The sequence below is a fragment of the Helianthus annuus genome, chromosome 13, assembly GCF_002127325.2.
Source record: "Helianthus annuus cultivar XRQ/B chromosome 13, HanXRQr2.0-SUNRISE, whole genome shotgun sequence".
Lineage (NCBI taxonomy): Eukaryota > Viridiplantae > Streptophyta > Magnoliopsida > Asterales > Asteraceae > Helianthus > Helianthus annuus.
Genome location: NC_035445.2, coordinates 102945018 through 102961099, shown reverse-complemented (window position 1 = coordinate 102961099; position 16082 = coordinate 102945018). Strand labels below are relative to the sequence as shown.

Genomic DNA, 16082 nt, shown 5'->3' with positions numbered 1-16082 from the left:
AGTTATGTTAATTCATGATAAAAAGACTATAATGAAGTTGGTATATATAAATAAAAGAGTTAATTGCCAAAATTGTCCCTGAGGTTTGAGCACATTTGCCATTTTCGTCCAAAATGATACTTTTGTACCATTTTGCCCCCCATGTTTGTAACTTTTTGCCATTTTCATCCAAATAACTAACTTAGTTTATTTTTTCTGTTAAGTTGAATGATATTTGGATGAAAATGGCAACTATAAACCACAGGGATGAAAATGGCAAATCTGCTCAAACTCTTTTTAATTTCTTTTATTTAGTTAATTTTGTCACATATATAATAAAAAAGAATATACATGCACTTTTTATATGAAAAAAAAATAATAGTTTTCTCACATATTTTTTTATAAATTTTCATCCAACCACTAACTAAGTTAATTTTTTTCTATTAAGGCGAAGGATGTTTTAAATTTTATAAATTAATACAGAAATTAATTTCCAATTGTTTATACAGATCAATTTTATAAAAATAAATCTACTTAAACCTCTAATTTTTATAAAACTAAAATGCTTGTGACCTTATAGAAAAATGTCAAATAAACAAATATTATCATATGTACCAAGTTTTTAATTCATCTTTTACTCTTTTAAATTCGCTCCTAACGAAAAACAAAAGCCAGTGCCCCCATCAAACAACGTACCGTTACCAAACCTTAAAATTACCCACCAAATAGTAAGTATAATGCCATCTAATATTTTGTGATAAACACTTTTCACGACGAGCTATTTTCTTGTTAAACTCTCAAAAACAGAATCAAAATATTCATGTTACTTAGAGAAAGAAAACAAAGTTCTATTGAACAAAAGACAACATATAATAACCTTGATACAAAAAATTAATTTATAAAATTTAAAACATCTTTCGCCTTAATAGAAAAAAATTAACTTAGTGGATGGATAAAAATTTATAAAAAAAAAAATATGTGACAAAACTATTATTTTTTTTTCGTATAAAAATTGCATGTATATTCTTTTTTTCATATAAAAATTGCATGTAAAAATTACCATTTTCGTCCCTGTGGTTTGTATTTGCCATTTTCATCCAAATATCCTTTAACTTAACAGAAAAAAATAAACTAAGTTAGTGGTTTGGATGAAAATGGCAAAAAGTTACAAACGTGGGGGGCAAAATGGTACAAAAGTGTCATTTTAGACGAAAATGGCAAATGGCCCAAACCTCAGAGGTGATTTTGGCAATTAACTCTAAATAAAAACAACTATATTAAAAGACTATAATACCTAGGGATGAGCTTGGTACCGACCGGTACCGAACCGGTACCAGAACTGAAAGTACCGGTATCGAAATTCCTCAAAAGTGAGTACCGGTACCGGTACCGAATATACCCGGTACGGTACGGTTCGGTACCGGTACGGTACCGGTATTTAAGGGTAAAAACCGGTAAATACCGGTACCGAACCGGTACCGTACCGGACCGGTACCGAAAATGTCAAAAGTTGGTATCGAATCGGTACCGAAAAGGTACCCGGTACGGTAAATTCGGTACCGGTACCGTTCGGTACCGGGTCCATTTTGCTCATCCCTAATAATACCCATGTTTCACCCTTGGCCAGCATCATCATGCTACCATCACCATCATCCTTTAACCCCAACCCATCTCTCTATGTGCTCGTATTCCTCAAATACCACCACCACCATCGTTCCTCCTCCACCACTGCCACCCATCGTCGATAACACCGCCCCCACTACAAGCAGATACGAGGGCGTAAACCTAAATCTGGAGTCCCTTACTTCCAAAAACCACCACTATCAACTGCGTCGCCGCCGTAAATCACCTGTTCACATCGTTAAAAAAGTTGAAAACCCCCTTTGTTTCTCCGTCTAGATGTAAGGAAAATGGAAACAATGCTTTAGATGGTTTGGGGCTTGAAAATGTGGTCATGGCGGTGGCTAGGGCTGTGACAACGATGGATTCCATCGTAAAGGTGTTTCAACCCCAAAATCACATAAGAATTGTTGTTGTTTCTTCCATCATTAACATCCATTTTCACAACCCTTAAACAATAAATTCACTTTTGTTCCTTGTTTTGGTCGAAAAATTGCAAAATCAAAAGATCAAAACCCAATTTCTTGAATATTGGAGGTCGTAGTTGTTGATGGAATGTTGGTGATTGCAGATTAAAAGACGCAAGTTTAAATGTTCTTTGTGGGGATACATATGAGAGTGAAGTTTTGTTCGGATATTGATGAATGTACATCGGTGGTTGCGTTGAGCGGTGATAGGGGAATACGAGCACACACACAGAGATGGGTTAGATTTAATTGAGATGGTGGTGGTAGCATGATGATGATGGTAAGGGTGAAACATGGGTATTATAGTCTTTTAATATTATTGTTTTTTTTTAATTTTTGAAATACCAAAGGTATTATAGTCTTTTTATCATGACTTAACAAAACTACACTAACGGTGTTAGTGATAATGGACGATAAATGCAATTTTTAAACTATTGGACCGAGAGTATTAAAATCAGCAGAGAATCACTACGACAAAAATTGTAATTTCCTTGTAACATTTGTTATTTATCTAGTTGATGCCCCGCCCGTGTTGCGGGGCGATGGCCGAATAATTTTTAATCAATTAAAAAAAGACTAGTATAATTTTGCTAGGAAAAAAAAAAGAAAAATGATGATAAGACCGTAATTTTGGGCTCAGGGCAAAACTGTAATTTTTCAGGACTAAAGAGCGAGTGTTAAGCAGCTCCTTGACACGAAAAAAATTAAATCGAGTAAACCAATTAAAAAAACCTTTATAGTTTTGCTAAAAAAAACTAAAACGATTGGGAAAACGTAATTTTTAACTGAGGGCGAAATCATAATTTTAATTCGGGGATAAATCGTAAATTAAATGGACCAATGGGGGAGTGCCAGGAAGCTGCCGACACGACTGTAATTTTACATTGGGGGAAAAATTGTAATTTCACCAGGAAAAAACAAACAAAAACGATGGGCAAAATGCAAATTTAAGTTGCGGGCAAAATCGTAACTTGGGTGTGAGGAAAAAAACTAATGGAAAAATTATAAATCTATACGGGGCAAAATCGTAATTTTGAACCGAGGGAAAAATTGAAATTTTTAGCTGGGAGTAAAAGCGTAAATTTATTTTTAAGTGGGGGTAAAAACATAATTTTGAACTGATGGGGAAATGTAATTTTAAGGGAAAAAACTAATGACAAAACTGTAAATTGAAACGGGGCAACATCGTAATTTTGAACCGAGGGCAAAATTGAAATATTTATCTGGGAGTAAAAGCGTAAATTTATTTTTAAGTGAGGGCAAAAACATAATTTTGAACTAATGGCAAAATCATAATTTTAAAGTGGGATAAAATCGTAAATTTGTTGGGCCAATAGGGGAGTGCCAGGTAGCTGCCTAACATTATTCCTTTGCCGCCCATTTAGCTCAATGAAGGGCCACACCTATTCCCATGTCGGTGCCATCACTTGTTTTTGTAGTTGTTGAAAATTACAAATACTATTTATGCGGTTACTAAAAAACTAATAAATTATCTCTCTATTCAGTGCATTAACTATTCCAAAATGATATAAGTTCAATAAAGTGAAACTAGTATTTTGACTCATGCGTTGCGGCGGCGTCAAAACTTAAAGTAACTCGAATTTAAAACGTCAAATATTTGATTCGACTCGACTGCGAACAAAAAATACGTCAAAACTTAGACAAACTGAAGACGCAGATAAAAGTAAGCACGACATATTATATTTGAACTCATTACCATTTTTTATGTCGAAGCATAAACCAACTTGGATTTATATCGAAACGTACTTAAAAATAAGCATGTAAGAAAGTAGCATTTTTTAAGTTAAAAAATAGTATCGCACGTCGCAGCGACATCGAAACGTAAAGTAACTCGAATTTATGCTACCTTGTGAAAACGCTTTATATTTGACTCGACTTTAAAGTTAAAGAATGGTATTACGCAATTGCGGTAACGTCAAAACGTAAAGTAACTCGAAGTTATATAGCCTTGTGAAAACACTTCATATTTGACTCGACTTGTTTTCGAACAAAAATTATGTCAAAACGTACACTAACCGAAAACGTACATAAAAATAAGCACGAAAACGTATTATATTTGACCCATATAAATAAAAATAAGCACGCAAATGTATTATATTTGATCCACATACATAAAAATAAACACGTAAAATTTGAGAGGGTTGAAATGACAATTTATAAAGATTTTAGAAAATCGAGGGGGCGTAAGAGTCACCCAAAAGTGTTATATACATAATTACCAACTAAATATATTGCCTTTTAATGTATGGTTTAATTTTTGAAAGTCTGAAACTAAAAAATGGTAACTTATTAATTGATTTATTTTTTTAAGTAACTTAATAATATGAGTACAAAATGTAAAAAGATATAAATGAAAAAGGTTGGCCTGGACTCGAAGTCACAGCAGCCGGGTTTCCTAAAACTTAGCACATAGCCTGCAACCACCTGATCCACTTTGTACTTTGGTAATGCATCAGCTATTAAATCATTGTATACACTTCATTGGTCGGTGGCTTTTTGATGTGATAACCACCGACCATTGATTTTAAGATATAGTACTAGTTCTTTTACCTGCAGCGCGTTGTGGCGGCGCCATACGCGAAATGATAACATATAGACTACAATCAACCATACTCGTTTCAGAACTAAATTTAAGTCAAATCGTATGATAACTCAGGCTTATACCTTCAAATCAAAACGTATTACATCTGACCCGATTTGTTTCCAAATAGAATTTACGTCAAATCGTAGTCCAACTTAAAAAATATATAAAAAAACATTTTATAATTGACCCGGCTCATTTTTAGACAAAAATTATGTTAAAGCGTAGACGAACTCGAATTTTATATCGACATGCCCATAAAAATAAAAACTTAAGAAATTAGTTTTAGGGTAAGCTTGAAACTTTAGAAACTTGAGGGGGTCAAAATGACATTTTCAAAGTTAAGAGGGTTACATCTGACATTATAGCAATGTTTGGGGATAGAATGGGTTATATGTCAAAAGTTTGAGGGTTAAAGAGAAGTTAGAATGTATAGGGGACTTTTTTGTCAAGTTGGAAAGCAGGAGGGTCATTTTTGTCAAGTTAGAAATTTGAGCAGTGAATTTTGTATATTTAGAAAAGTTAAGGGGTGATTTTTGTCAAATCAGAAAGGTGGTTGGCACCGACCTTTCAATTTAAGATTTATGTAATATATAATATCACCACAAACAAACAAACCAACCTAACTGTGTACCATTCTAAAGAACATATGCCCAGGAAGTACCATACCACTTGGATATTTGGATGTTAGTTTACAGTTCCCTTTGCCATTTCATGTTATTAACCAACATGTCTTCCTGCAGCAACTGCAACTGCATGTAAGTAGCATGATCATCTTTATTCTGAGCAGAAGGTGTTTGGTAATTCAAACCCATTACTTATGAATGGGTTGATTTAGGTTGTGTTTTATCACTAACAATTAACTAACATAAAAATACCTTAAAAGGTAATGGCTCAAATAGGTCGAAAGTAGCTAAGACCTAGATCTTTTAACCAAAAGGGCAAAAGTTAACAAGGTCAAGACTCGGGTAATTTCATTGCTTAAAATGCCTTCAGTTATCAAGAAAAACTTCATATGTTTTTATTTGCAGCACTGTGGAGACTAGAGCAACATGACGTAACTGGAATTCGTGAGTGTCCAACTGCTAACGTTTAAGCCCATGGTTCAATATAACCGCGTAGTTATGGTCTAGGTTCTAGTAGGTTGGGTCTGTATACGATTGTCACATATCTGGCAACAGTCCATGGTTGTACAGATATATTTTCTGTTGTGGCCTAATTTGATCTTTTAATTTTTGTGCATTGAGGTTTTGAGAAAGTTGAAAATCAGTTCAACCCCACCAAAACCAAACCAATTCACCACCAGTGGCGGAGCTTGAACAAAAGTTCCGAGGGGGCGGAAAGTCATGGGACCCAATTTATATATTGTATAAATATTTAGGCAAAATAATTGGGAGGGCAATCCTATATTATTTTAAAATTTTCGGACGAAAAATAGGATATTTTACACTTCTAACCGAAACATTCAGGGGGGCGGGTGCACCCCCCACTTTACACTAAGCTACACCCATGTTAACCACCAAACTCAGTCGGTCCAGCCGTTTGTCATTCCTGAAACCGTAGTTAGCGGGTGAGCCCAGATTTCTTGGAGGTAACAACTAAGACCCCAAAAGGCTAAGAGCATTTTAAGTGCAGTATGGGCCGCAGCTGCACCAGCACAACCTGCATATGATATTATGATACCATTAAAGCAGGCATGATATCCATATTCCGTGAACCACAACACAAATAGGCGCTCACAGCACCGCAATCATTTCATAGATCACAAATCAAGAACTCTGTGAGCTTGATTATTATTCTTATTAAGATTTTAAAATTCTATCAGTAGAAAAAAAACATATCAAAACGAGGATTAACCTCAGTAAATCAATAATCAATCAATCATAATGCGTTTATTCCTGAAAAGCCGAATAGTTTTTCTCATCCTAACAGCTTCCAACAGTCATACATTAAAGCCCTCGGAACGAAGGCATAACCGATGAGCTTCAATCCATTTCGAGCAAGCGGATTCACCATGCTCCACAATGCATTCATCCCTCAGCTTCTTGGTGTCTGGGCAGGCACAGCAGATTTTCTTCTTTGGCTTTGTTTCGGCAGCAGTTGGCCCTTGGTCTGTTGGTGCTTTGGTTAATCTTAAGGTAGATGGTAAGTCATGGGTTTGTAATCCACTCATGGTTACAGCTTCCTGAATCATTATAATAACATATGTAAATATAAATTCAAACACCCTCCTTGGAAAAGACAAACAAACATACCCAAGTAAAATATCACTCGGTTATGAGTTATTGGTAGGGTTTCGGGAGGCCAAACATACTCTGTAAAATCTTACTTATAGCATAGCTATGAGTAGTAGGGATGAGCATCTCGGTACTGTACTAATCAAATTTCAGTACCAATTCACTTTAGGCGTTTTCGGGATCAGTACTAGGGGTGCAAACGAGCCGAGCGGCTCGAGAAAAAGCTCGAAACGAGCCGAGCCTCATCGAGCCCGAGCCGAGCTTGAGCCTAAAACAAAGCTCGTTTGTTTATCGAGCCGGAGCCTCGCATGTGAAGCTCGTTAGGCTCGTCGAGCCTTATCGAGCCTCAGTGTAAACGAGCCGAGTCGAGCGGAGCTTATTTAAACTTGTTTACAAGCTGACCTCGAACCTAAAAATAAGCTTATTTAGTAAACGAGCCCGAGCCCGAGCTTAACTTATCGAGCTCATGAGCCTAAAAAGTCTATTATTTATATTATTTTTATTTAATATACTAATTAATAGATAATAAATGAGCCGAGCGGAGCCGAGCTCGAGCTTGAGAAAATACAAACGAGCCGAGCTCAAGCTTTGAAAACAAAGCTCGAATCGAGCCGAGCTCGAGCCCGAGCTCTCATAAGTTATTGAGCTCGAGCTCGAGCTCTCGGGCTCGGCTCGGCTCGGCTCGTTTGCACCCCTAGATTATTATTCAGTACCAAAAAGAATACCGATACCACCAGTACCAGTTAGGGCTGTTCATGAGCCGAGCCGAGCTGAGCCAGGGTAAGCTCGGGCTCGGCTCGATTATAAACCGAGCTGGCTCGGCTCGGCTCGGATTTGAAACCGAGCTGAAAATCTAAGCTCGGGCTCGGTTTGGTTTGGCTCGATTTTATAAAGAAAAATATAATATATAACTCTCAAAATTCACTAGCTTAAAATATTATTCAATACTTCAAAAAAACATATTCAAAATAAGTTTATCCTAATAAATTACAAGTTAAAATCATGTTTAACAACGAAAATAAGTTTTACAATTTCAATGAAATACAATATTAGTTCATTAGCAAGGTAATTAAGATTCAAATATGCCATGGATATCAAATTACAAGCCTAAATATATATAAATAATAACAAGTTTTTTTGTAATATATTATAATGTATATATAAATAAATATATTATGAAGAAAATAATCCGAACTAAGCCGAGCTGAGCTACCAAACGAGCCAAACCGAGCCAACTCGGCTCATTACAAGCCGAGCCGAGCTGGCTCACTTTCTACCAAGCCATATCGAACGAGCTTTTTCCGAGCTAAATCCGAGCGAGCTCCGAGCTTTTTGGACAGCCCCAGTACCAGTACACCCGATCAAATTTTGGTACCCATTCATTTCTTGTTTTTTTATTTTGGGATTCAGTACAGTAGCGGTATTTTACTGATTTTTACCTTCAGATACGAGCATTTCGGGTAAGGTACCCAATTTTGGCGATTTTCAGGATTGGTATCTGTACAGGTACCGAGCTCATCAATAAGAATTAGGGTATGCCGGTCTGGTGAGGCTGAGATGAGGCCAAACCTTTTCGGTTATTTATTTTAAAATCGGTTTTTTCGTCTTTCTAAACCGGTTTGTTTCCGGTCGACAAAAGTCAACCGATTTCGGCAAAAACCGGTTTCCAAGTGAAAAATGATACGTTCGGTAGCAGTTCCAGTTAGGGGTGTGCATGGGTCGGTTTGGGTCGGTTTTTACTATTATCCATAACCATAACCGCTAGTTCGGTTATGGAGTTTTGGTAACCATAACCATAATCAAACTTCGGTTATGGTTAATCGGTTATGAAGTCGGTTATGGTTCGGTTTTGGTTAATTTCGGTTAAGTAACCAAGCAAGGTTTGAAATAAATAGGGTTGTGCACGATTTGAACTTAGCTTGAGCCTATTTTATAAGATAACGAAGACTAAACTTTTTTGTTAAACTACCGATTTAGAGTTCTTTTTAATAAGGTAATTCTCAAACAAAAACAATTATGGCCATAACACCTTAGTTCTTTATCAAAATAAATGACATCTATATCAAGATCATTTTGTTACTAACATACTTTTATCTTAATAAAAACCCTCTATATGGTTCTGTAAAACACAAATCTATTATATAAAGTTAACATCACAACTTCGGTTCGGTTTCGGTTATATTTGGTTAACCAAAGCTTCATAACCATAACCATAACCGATTGAGCGGTTATACAAAGTTTCATAACCATAACCATTGGTTATATTGGTTATCGGTTATTAGTGGTTCGGTTATGTCGGTTATGGTTCGGTTATCGGTTATGGCGGTTAATTTGCTCACCCCTAGTTCCAGTTTTTGGCTGGTTCGGTTTGTTTCAACAAAGGCGTTCCCAAACCTACGGGTTCAATCAGTTCCAAACCGGTTCCACCCGGTTTAACTTTCGGTTTCGGTTCGGGGACTAATTTATACATAATTCTCATCAACTGAAAAAAAAAAAAACCCTAACCGTAATTAACCAACAAATGCGAAAGATGAGTAAATTGATTTGAATAAGGATGACGTAGGGAAGTCGGATCATGTGTACCTGCAGAGATTATGGAGAGCACAGAGTTGTATTTTTTTTTTCTTTCTCGTAGACCCAAATTGATGTGTAGCGTTTGAACGGCGCACAACAAGAAGGAAAGTTGTAGAAGACACCCTTCTAGAACCAAGGCAGAACGTATAATTTACATTGTTAATTTAAATTTTAGGGGATAAATGAAAAAAAAAACTAGTATTTAGGTTGGAGGGTGTGGTTGGAGCCCTATGGGCTTTATCATGTCACGTAACCGACACGTAGGATTCACGTCAGCCAGGGAGCTTTATCACGTGTCCCTTTAATTTGTATGCTGTTGATGGAGCCACTTATTAAACAATTTTTTTTTTTTTTTTTAAAATTCATTGGATTAAATCTAGTGGGCCCCACCTGAACCTTTCATTTTTGGCGTTAACATGATAGAGCCCCTTGTATAGTGCCCACTCTTAAATCTCGCGGTGTGGATGTATAGCGCCTAGGGGCGTTATAGATGGTGATGTGGCCTGGGTGGCGCCCCCACACCCTCCAGCCTTAGGATTTGTGCTTTGTGGCGAGACTGTTAAATTGAATAAAAATTAGATGTAAAATTGTGGAACCATGCACACATGTGGCACCGTGTTAACTCGCAAAAATCAAACTAAAACGTAAAACATAGAAGAAATAATTAAGTCAACTTAGGACCCGCGCATTGCGAGACGGTGCTGTTAAACCGCAAAAAAAAAAAAAATAACGTAAAAATGTTAAACCACACACACACATGTTGCAGCATGTTAACTAGCAAAATTTAAAACGAAACGTAGAACGACAAATTTGTAAAAGATGAACAATATAAGGAACCAAAGTTGAAAGTGGAAAACTATTGAGATAAAAATGAAAAATGTTTTTTTAACAAAGTTGTAAAAGAAAAAAAATATATTGATAAAAAGTGTAACAAAACTGAATTATAATCTTAACTCGCAACAAAAAGTTGTTAAATAATATATAGTTAATAATAATTATATTTTAAAATTGAATTGTAGTCTTAACTCGCAACAAACCTACTTTTAATCTACGTTTTTTAAGAATGAAACGAGGCACTCAATAGTTTAAGAAGGAACGCTACTATGACATACATTGATATCGCTAGACTACGAAGTACAACCTTTTGTTATATATACTTATATTTAGAGATGTATTTAGATGGATTATAAATTATGATTACATAACTATGTCTGAAATCCTATGTTCGGCTTATCTATTATCATAAAATGTACTGTATCACGATTTATATGATTTGGATCCCAATCCCTTAAACAATGGTGGAGCTTGGACAAACATGAAGGTATCATAATAATAATGTTATTTGACAGGTTGTGTGTGTTAGAAGTAAGAAAAAATGTTAATATGTGCGAATTCTAACATGGGGGACAACTTAAAAACTATTATGTGTACTTGTTATAATATCATGTTGCGAGCAACAACAATGGGACTTATTTATATATTATGAATTTGTAACACAACTAGGCGTTGTCTGGTTATACATTGAGCTTCAGGTATATTTAATGCTATAGGCTATGTTTAATGTTATAGGCTGTTGTAAGTTATGTTTCATTATCTGTACACTTACAAGTCGTGTGTGTTTCCACCATTATTACGATTTTCCACCCATGTGTCCCACTACCTCTAATAGACTATCTCCGTAGTCACTAACCCACTGCTGCCACTTGAACTAAAGTCTCCAATCAACGCCAAATCGGAGTGTTATATTATGAATTTGTAACACAACTAGGGATTATCTAGTTGTACATTGAGCTTCAACTGTGTTTCATGCTTTAGGCCGGTGTAAGTTATGTATCTTTATCTATACACTTACAAGTCGTGTGTGCTTCCACCTTTATTACAACTGTCCACCCACGTGTCCCACTACCTCTGATAGACAATCTCTACATCTCGACTCTGCCACTAACCCACCGCTGCCACTTGAACTAAAGCTGCCAATCAACGCCAAATCGGAGGGTTATTTTATGAATTTGTAACACAACGAGGCATTTTCTGGTTGTTGATATGCTAAAAGTAGTTTAATAAATATTTACTAAATCAACCTTAGCCTAGATACTAAGTTACACTCTAGACTCTCTAAAACTAGACTAAACTACTAACCGACAAGTAAACCGATCGACACTAGAATAGCTAAGTAAGCCCGGATATCAAACCCACGAGACTCTATTAATTACGTTAACTAGACTCACTAGACTTATCTACTGACATGACTAATTTTTTTTTTCATATTTGGGGGGGATCGGTTTCTAATAACCTAAATTGCAATTAATTAAAGACTAACTAATTAACATGACTAAAACACAAATCTAGGGCTTTGGATTTTACTCAAATGATGATGAAAATATTACCTAGGTCAGAATCCTACACATTATTGTCTAGCTTTCTATCGGACTTGAACTGTTATGGAACCGGGATCTTAAAGTACTAAACCTACTGGGTAACTGAACAGGACCCTCGACCCTTCTCGAGAAAACACCTATGGAAGACTCCCTCATGGGCTCTCTAACTATACCAATAAAGTATCCTTATCCGACAATCTACCTCACAATACGAAAGTCAAGGGTAACTTGGAAACTTGATTCGAATCGATAAGCAAGAATTGAAAGGGAAACTAAGGTGGTCTTCTCACAAAGTACCTAACCCTAGCAATCTAACAACCTAGACAGATCGATAATCTTGCACCTCACGATTATTAAGATCAATAGAACACTTAGACCTACTTGATTCACGGATATACTTCTATGGTATCTTGGCCAATCAACCACAAACTAATCAAGAACGCACAGTTAATGATCTAACATGAACCTGTCATATGAAAGACATTCAACAAGGTAGCATGTGAAGCAATAAACATGAGATCAAGCAAGTAAAGATATGCATATACACCGAATCAATGAAACCAAGTTGTTACTTTATTAGAAATCCACAAACTAATTCATAATCCGATAAAAATGAAAACTTTAATGTATTATCATCTTAAACCCAGGTGTCATACAAGAATGTAGCCAAGCATCATTGTATAATCAAGCACAAAACAAAGTTTAGATGGAGAGAACATGGTTTGAAAGATAGAAAATAAGAAAGTAATGAAAACTAGAAGTGTGAACCCGATATCCTTCAATCTCGTGCCTTGAATCTCTAACCTTGATGATTCCGGGTGATGAATTCTGCAAATTCTTGATCTTTTCCTCTGAAAATCACCCTAGGGTTGTGCCAATTCGTCCAAGATTAATGATTATGTTTTGAGATTAGATTTGATTATATACATCACAAGATCCTGTCATAACTCAAAACTTTCTACGAATTTAAGCCCCTCACGTGATGCAGGGGGGGGGGGGTATGGACTTAGAGGTCGCGTAGCGCGATGTGATGAAATTCAAACTAGGCCAAAATCCACTCCTCGCGTCATGCGAGGAGGCTTCCTTTCCCCTTTCGTGTGACACAACAAGGTGTATTCCTCGATTTTTGTGTCGTTTCACTTCCCGTCCAATCATACACATTCTGGTGCTCAGTTTTCTCATAAGATGGCTTGTTATTCACCCTTTTCAGCCACTTTTATCATCCGAGACCTGGAAAATGCAAACGAATCAGTAATATACAAATTCTACCTAAAAATGACGCAGTTAGACTCGAAAACTGTATAAATTGTGATAAACGGAAATTTACGGCTTTTAATTACGCGAATAACAAACGTTAAGACGATTATAGGTAATGTTTTAAGACGCAAACTAGCTTAATTAGGCCGTTGGAGTGGCTAGGAACGTCTATCCGGCTTTACAATGCGCGAATGGTGATTTGCTAGAAATCTTATGAACATTAAACAGTAACAAACTGACACCGGATGAAATACTGACAATGCCAACAAATATGAATTTTATACATATATTTTATATACATGAATTTGGTTTTGCGAATTTATCATGCATTCGAACGTCACAAAATGCAAACGTGAGCGAAAAACGCGACTGCAGGAACGCACAGACAACGAAACATAAGCATCAGACTTGCGTATTACCTTAAAAACTGAAATATAATAATAAATTTAGCTTTGTAATAGAATTTTAACCGCCGCAGTTGAAATTAGATCGGAAAACGGATTAGAAATGACAACCGAAGCAGTTTACGCGATTTTAACGCAACCGACGAACGAACACACCAATGTCAACTACCGATACTATTTTATCTACTTTTGACCCTAAAATAATGTTTTACAATGTTCCATGGATTTTGGGTTCGAAAACAAGTCTCGTAGGTGCATCTAGGCCGCTTAAAACACAAGAAATGGGCTTGTGGGCTTTGGGCCTAAACCCACTAGAAACCCTAGCTATATAAAGTGACTATCACCTTATCCTCTTCATTTTAAACAAATATCAAAACACACACACACACACTCACCTACCCTCTCTCTCTCGTTTCATCCGGCCGGCGATGGCACGGTGGTGCCGGAGAACGTATGACGGCGACTCCGCCGCTCACGGCGGCGATGACATGTATTCTGACGACTTAATTTTGTTCCAATGAACACCCCTACCTCCCTAAATCGAACCTCTCGATCATGAATCCGGCACTAGTTTTCCAATCGGAGTAGCGTAAAAGGTAGTTCTGGACTCTGGCAGTCGTGGATCAAGTGTTTCTCTCCGGTAAACGTCTTTAACTCGCCATCTTCTTCTTTTTATTTCAGATCTGTAAAGATCTATGTTCTCCAGTCGTTTGGTTGTTTTTGCTGGAAGTAGTGGGGATGTTGATGGTGGCCGACGACTGTGGAGCCAGTGGTGCTTGGTTGTTGACGACAGTAGTGATGATGGTGGTGGTGGCCGGCCGACGACGGCGGCAGGGTTGGTGGTTACTTTCGTTCGAGCTCGGGTCAACAATGTTCCAGTTATGTTCGGGTTTCGGGTCAAGTTGCGGGTTCGGGTCAAACCCGGTCAAAACTGGTCAAACAGTCAACCGGTCAGCTTTGGTGTCATGGGTAGACTCGGTTCAACTCGGCTCGACTCGTCAAACCGGGTCAACTCGGCTAATTCGGTCAGCGCAGTCAACTCAGTTATCACAGTCAACATTTCAACGCGGGATTTGGTAAATTATAACGACGCGATTATTGTTTGTGTTGTTTATATAAAATTATTTAATCGCGGAACCGAGCTCTCAAACCGAACCGAATAATGAAATCGTAATACATAAACTACTTGGACTTGTACATTAATCATGTTTATATATATAGAAACGGGATCAGGAGAAAACGCTCAATAGTGTGAGAACGGTGAGAACGCTTCCTGGCCTAACACGTGTCACGGCGCTTAGAGAAAGGCGGAGGGGTTTTTTTGTCTTTTCATATTTCTTTTTTGTTAACGCGTATCCCTTCATCTTTCCATTTTTTGGCGTTTATTAAATACGCGGCGTTTTTATTGTTTTTAGATCAGAATTATAGTAAATATTTTGGCGTTTTAAGTATTGTTTTGGCGTTTTTATTGATTTTTAGATCAGGATGCAGGCTTCTAATGTAAAAAATATCAGTAATTTTCTTGATTTTATTATATCAAAGATACAGGCCTATAATGTGCCAGGCGATTATGCGTTTTGAAAAGATAAATAATTTTCAATTTTCCATGTAGTGGCATTAATATAACTATAATGTTTTTGGCAATAAATGATACCGTCTCTTTATTTTACTGTTTCCTTCAATTTTCATCTGTCAATTAGTGTTGATTTTTCCAGTAATACTTTGTTTGCATTTTTGGCGTTTTATATAGCAACCTCGTACTTTGTTAGCATTCGTTCTCACAGTTTTCAAACTATCAGGCGTTTTGGTGTTTGTAGTTTTTGGCGTTTTATACTCAATTTTTTTTTTAAAATAGCAGAGAATTAGATGATAAACAACAAAGAATTACATAACAAACAATAGAAAATGAAAAAAAAAATTATAATCTAATTTCTCATTCAAATCTTCACTGTCATGAGCCTCTTCTACTTTAACATTTTTGGCATTTTGAACTTGTTTTTGAATGCCTTATGTAGATCCTTATTTTCCTACATAACGGCCGTCTTTAGAAGATACTTATTTTTTGTGGCATCCTTTATGGTGGGTGGATATATACTTGTTTGATGACATGTTGAAGACCAACGCCTGCTCTAATGTATTGATCCCTTCATGCCATCCATATATCCATCAAGAACAAAGTGACATTGATGCGTGTGTAGTGCGATATATTTTAGGTGTATATTTTAGGCCCTTTTACACTTTTTTAGCCAAGTTTTAAATTTATAAAACACGATATTTACTTACACTAAACACACATATGGGCAAGTGCACCCATCGTGAATATAGTATAGTGTTGGTAAGATACCGAGGTCGTCCAAGGACACAAGAGCTTTTAGTACCGGTTTATCCTCAACGTCTAATCAAATCAAAAGTTAGAAAAAAGGTTTTTAAACTAGAAAAACAAAACTAACTAAAATACTGAAAAATAAAATAAAAGTAAAAACAGATAGACAAGATGAATCATTTGGATCCGACTCGTGTGTAGTGTAACCTTTGATTATTTCCGCACTTTTGCACTTTTTAAG

The 16082-nt window shown here is 36.5% G+C and overlaps 1 protein-coding gene and 1 long non-coding RNA gene across 3 annotated transcripts; one reads left to right on the top strand and one right to left on the bottom strand.

Moving 5' to 3' along the window:
- Positions 1-1475: 1475 nt before the first annotated feature.
- On the top strand, positions 1476-2436 carry LOC110903072. Its single transcript, XR_002571642.1, has 2 exons — positions 1476-1880; positions 2171-2436. It is a non-coding gene; the product is annotated as an uncharacterized LOC110903072 (long non-coding RNA).
- A 3990-nt stretch (positions 2437-6426) lies between these two features.
- On the bottom strand, positions 6427-9639 carry LOC110898874 (cytochrome c oxidase copper chaperone 2). Of its 2 annotated transcripts, none has more exons than XM_035981814.1 (2): positions 9489-9639; positions 6427-6853 (listed from the first exon to the last, which is right to left on the bottom strand). In XM_035981814.1, exon 2 carries the CDS (start codon positions 6839-6841, stop codon positions 6611-6613), a length of 231 nt encoding a protein of 76 aa, XP_035837707.1. In that variant the 5' UTR covers positions 6842-6853; positions 9489-9639; the 3' UTR covers positions 6427-6610. The 2 variants fall into 2 exon arrangements, with proteins under 2 accessions (XP_035837707.1, XP_022001424.1); XM_022145732.2 differs by lacking the exon at positions 9489-9639 and adding an exon at positions 8345-8521.
- Between the last annotated feature and the right edge of the window lie 6443 nt (positions 9640-16082).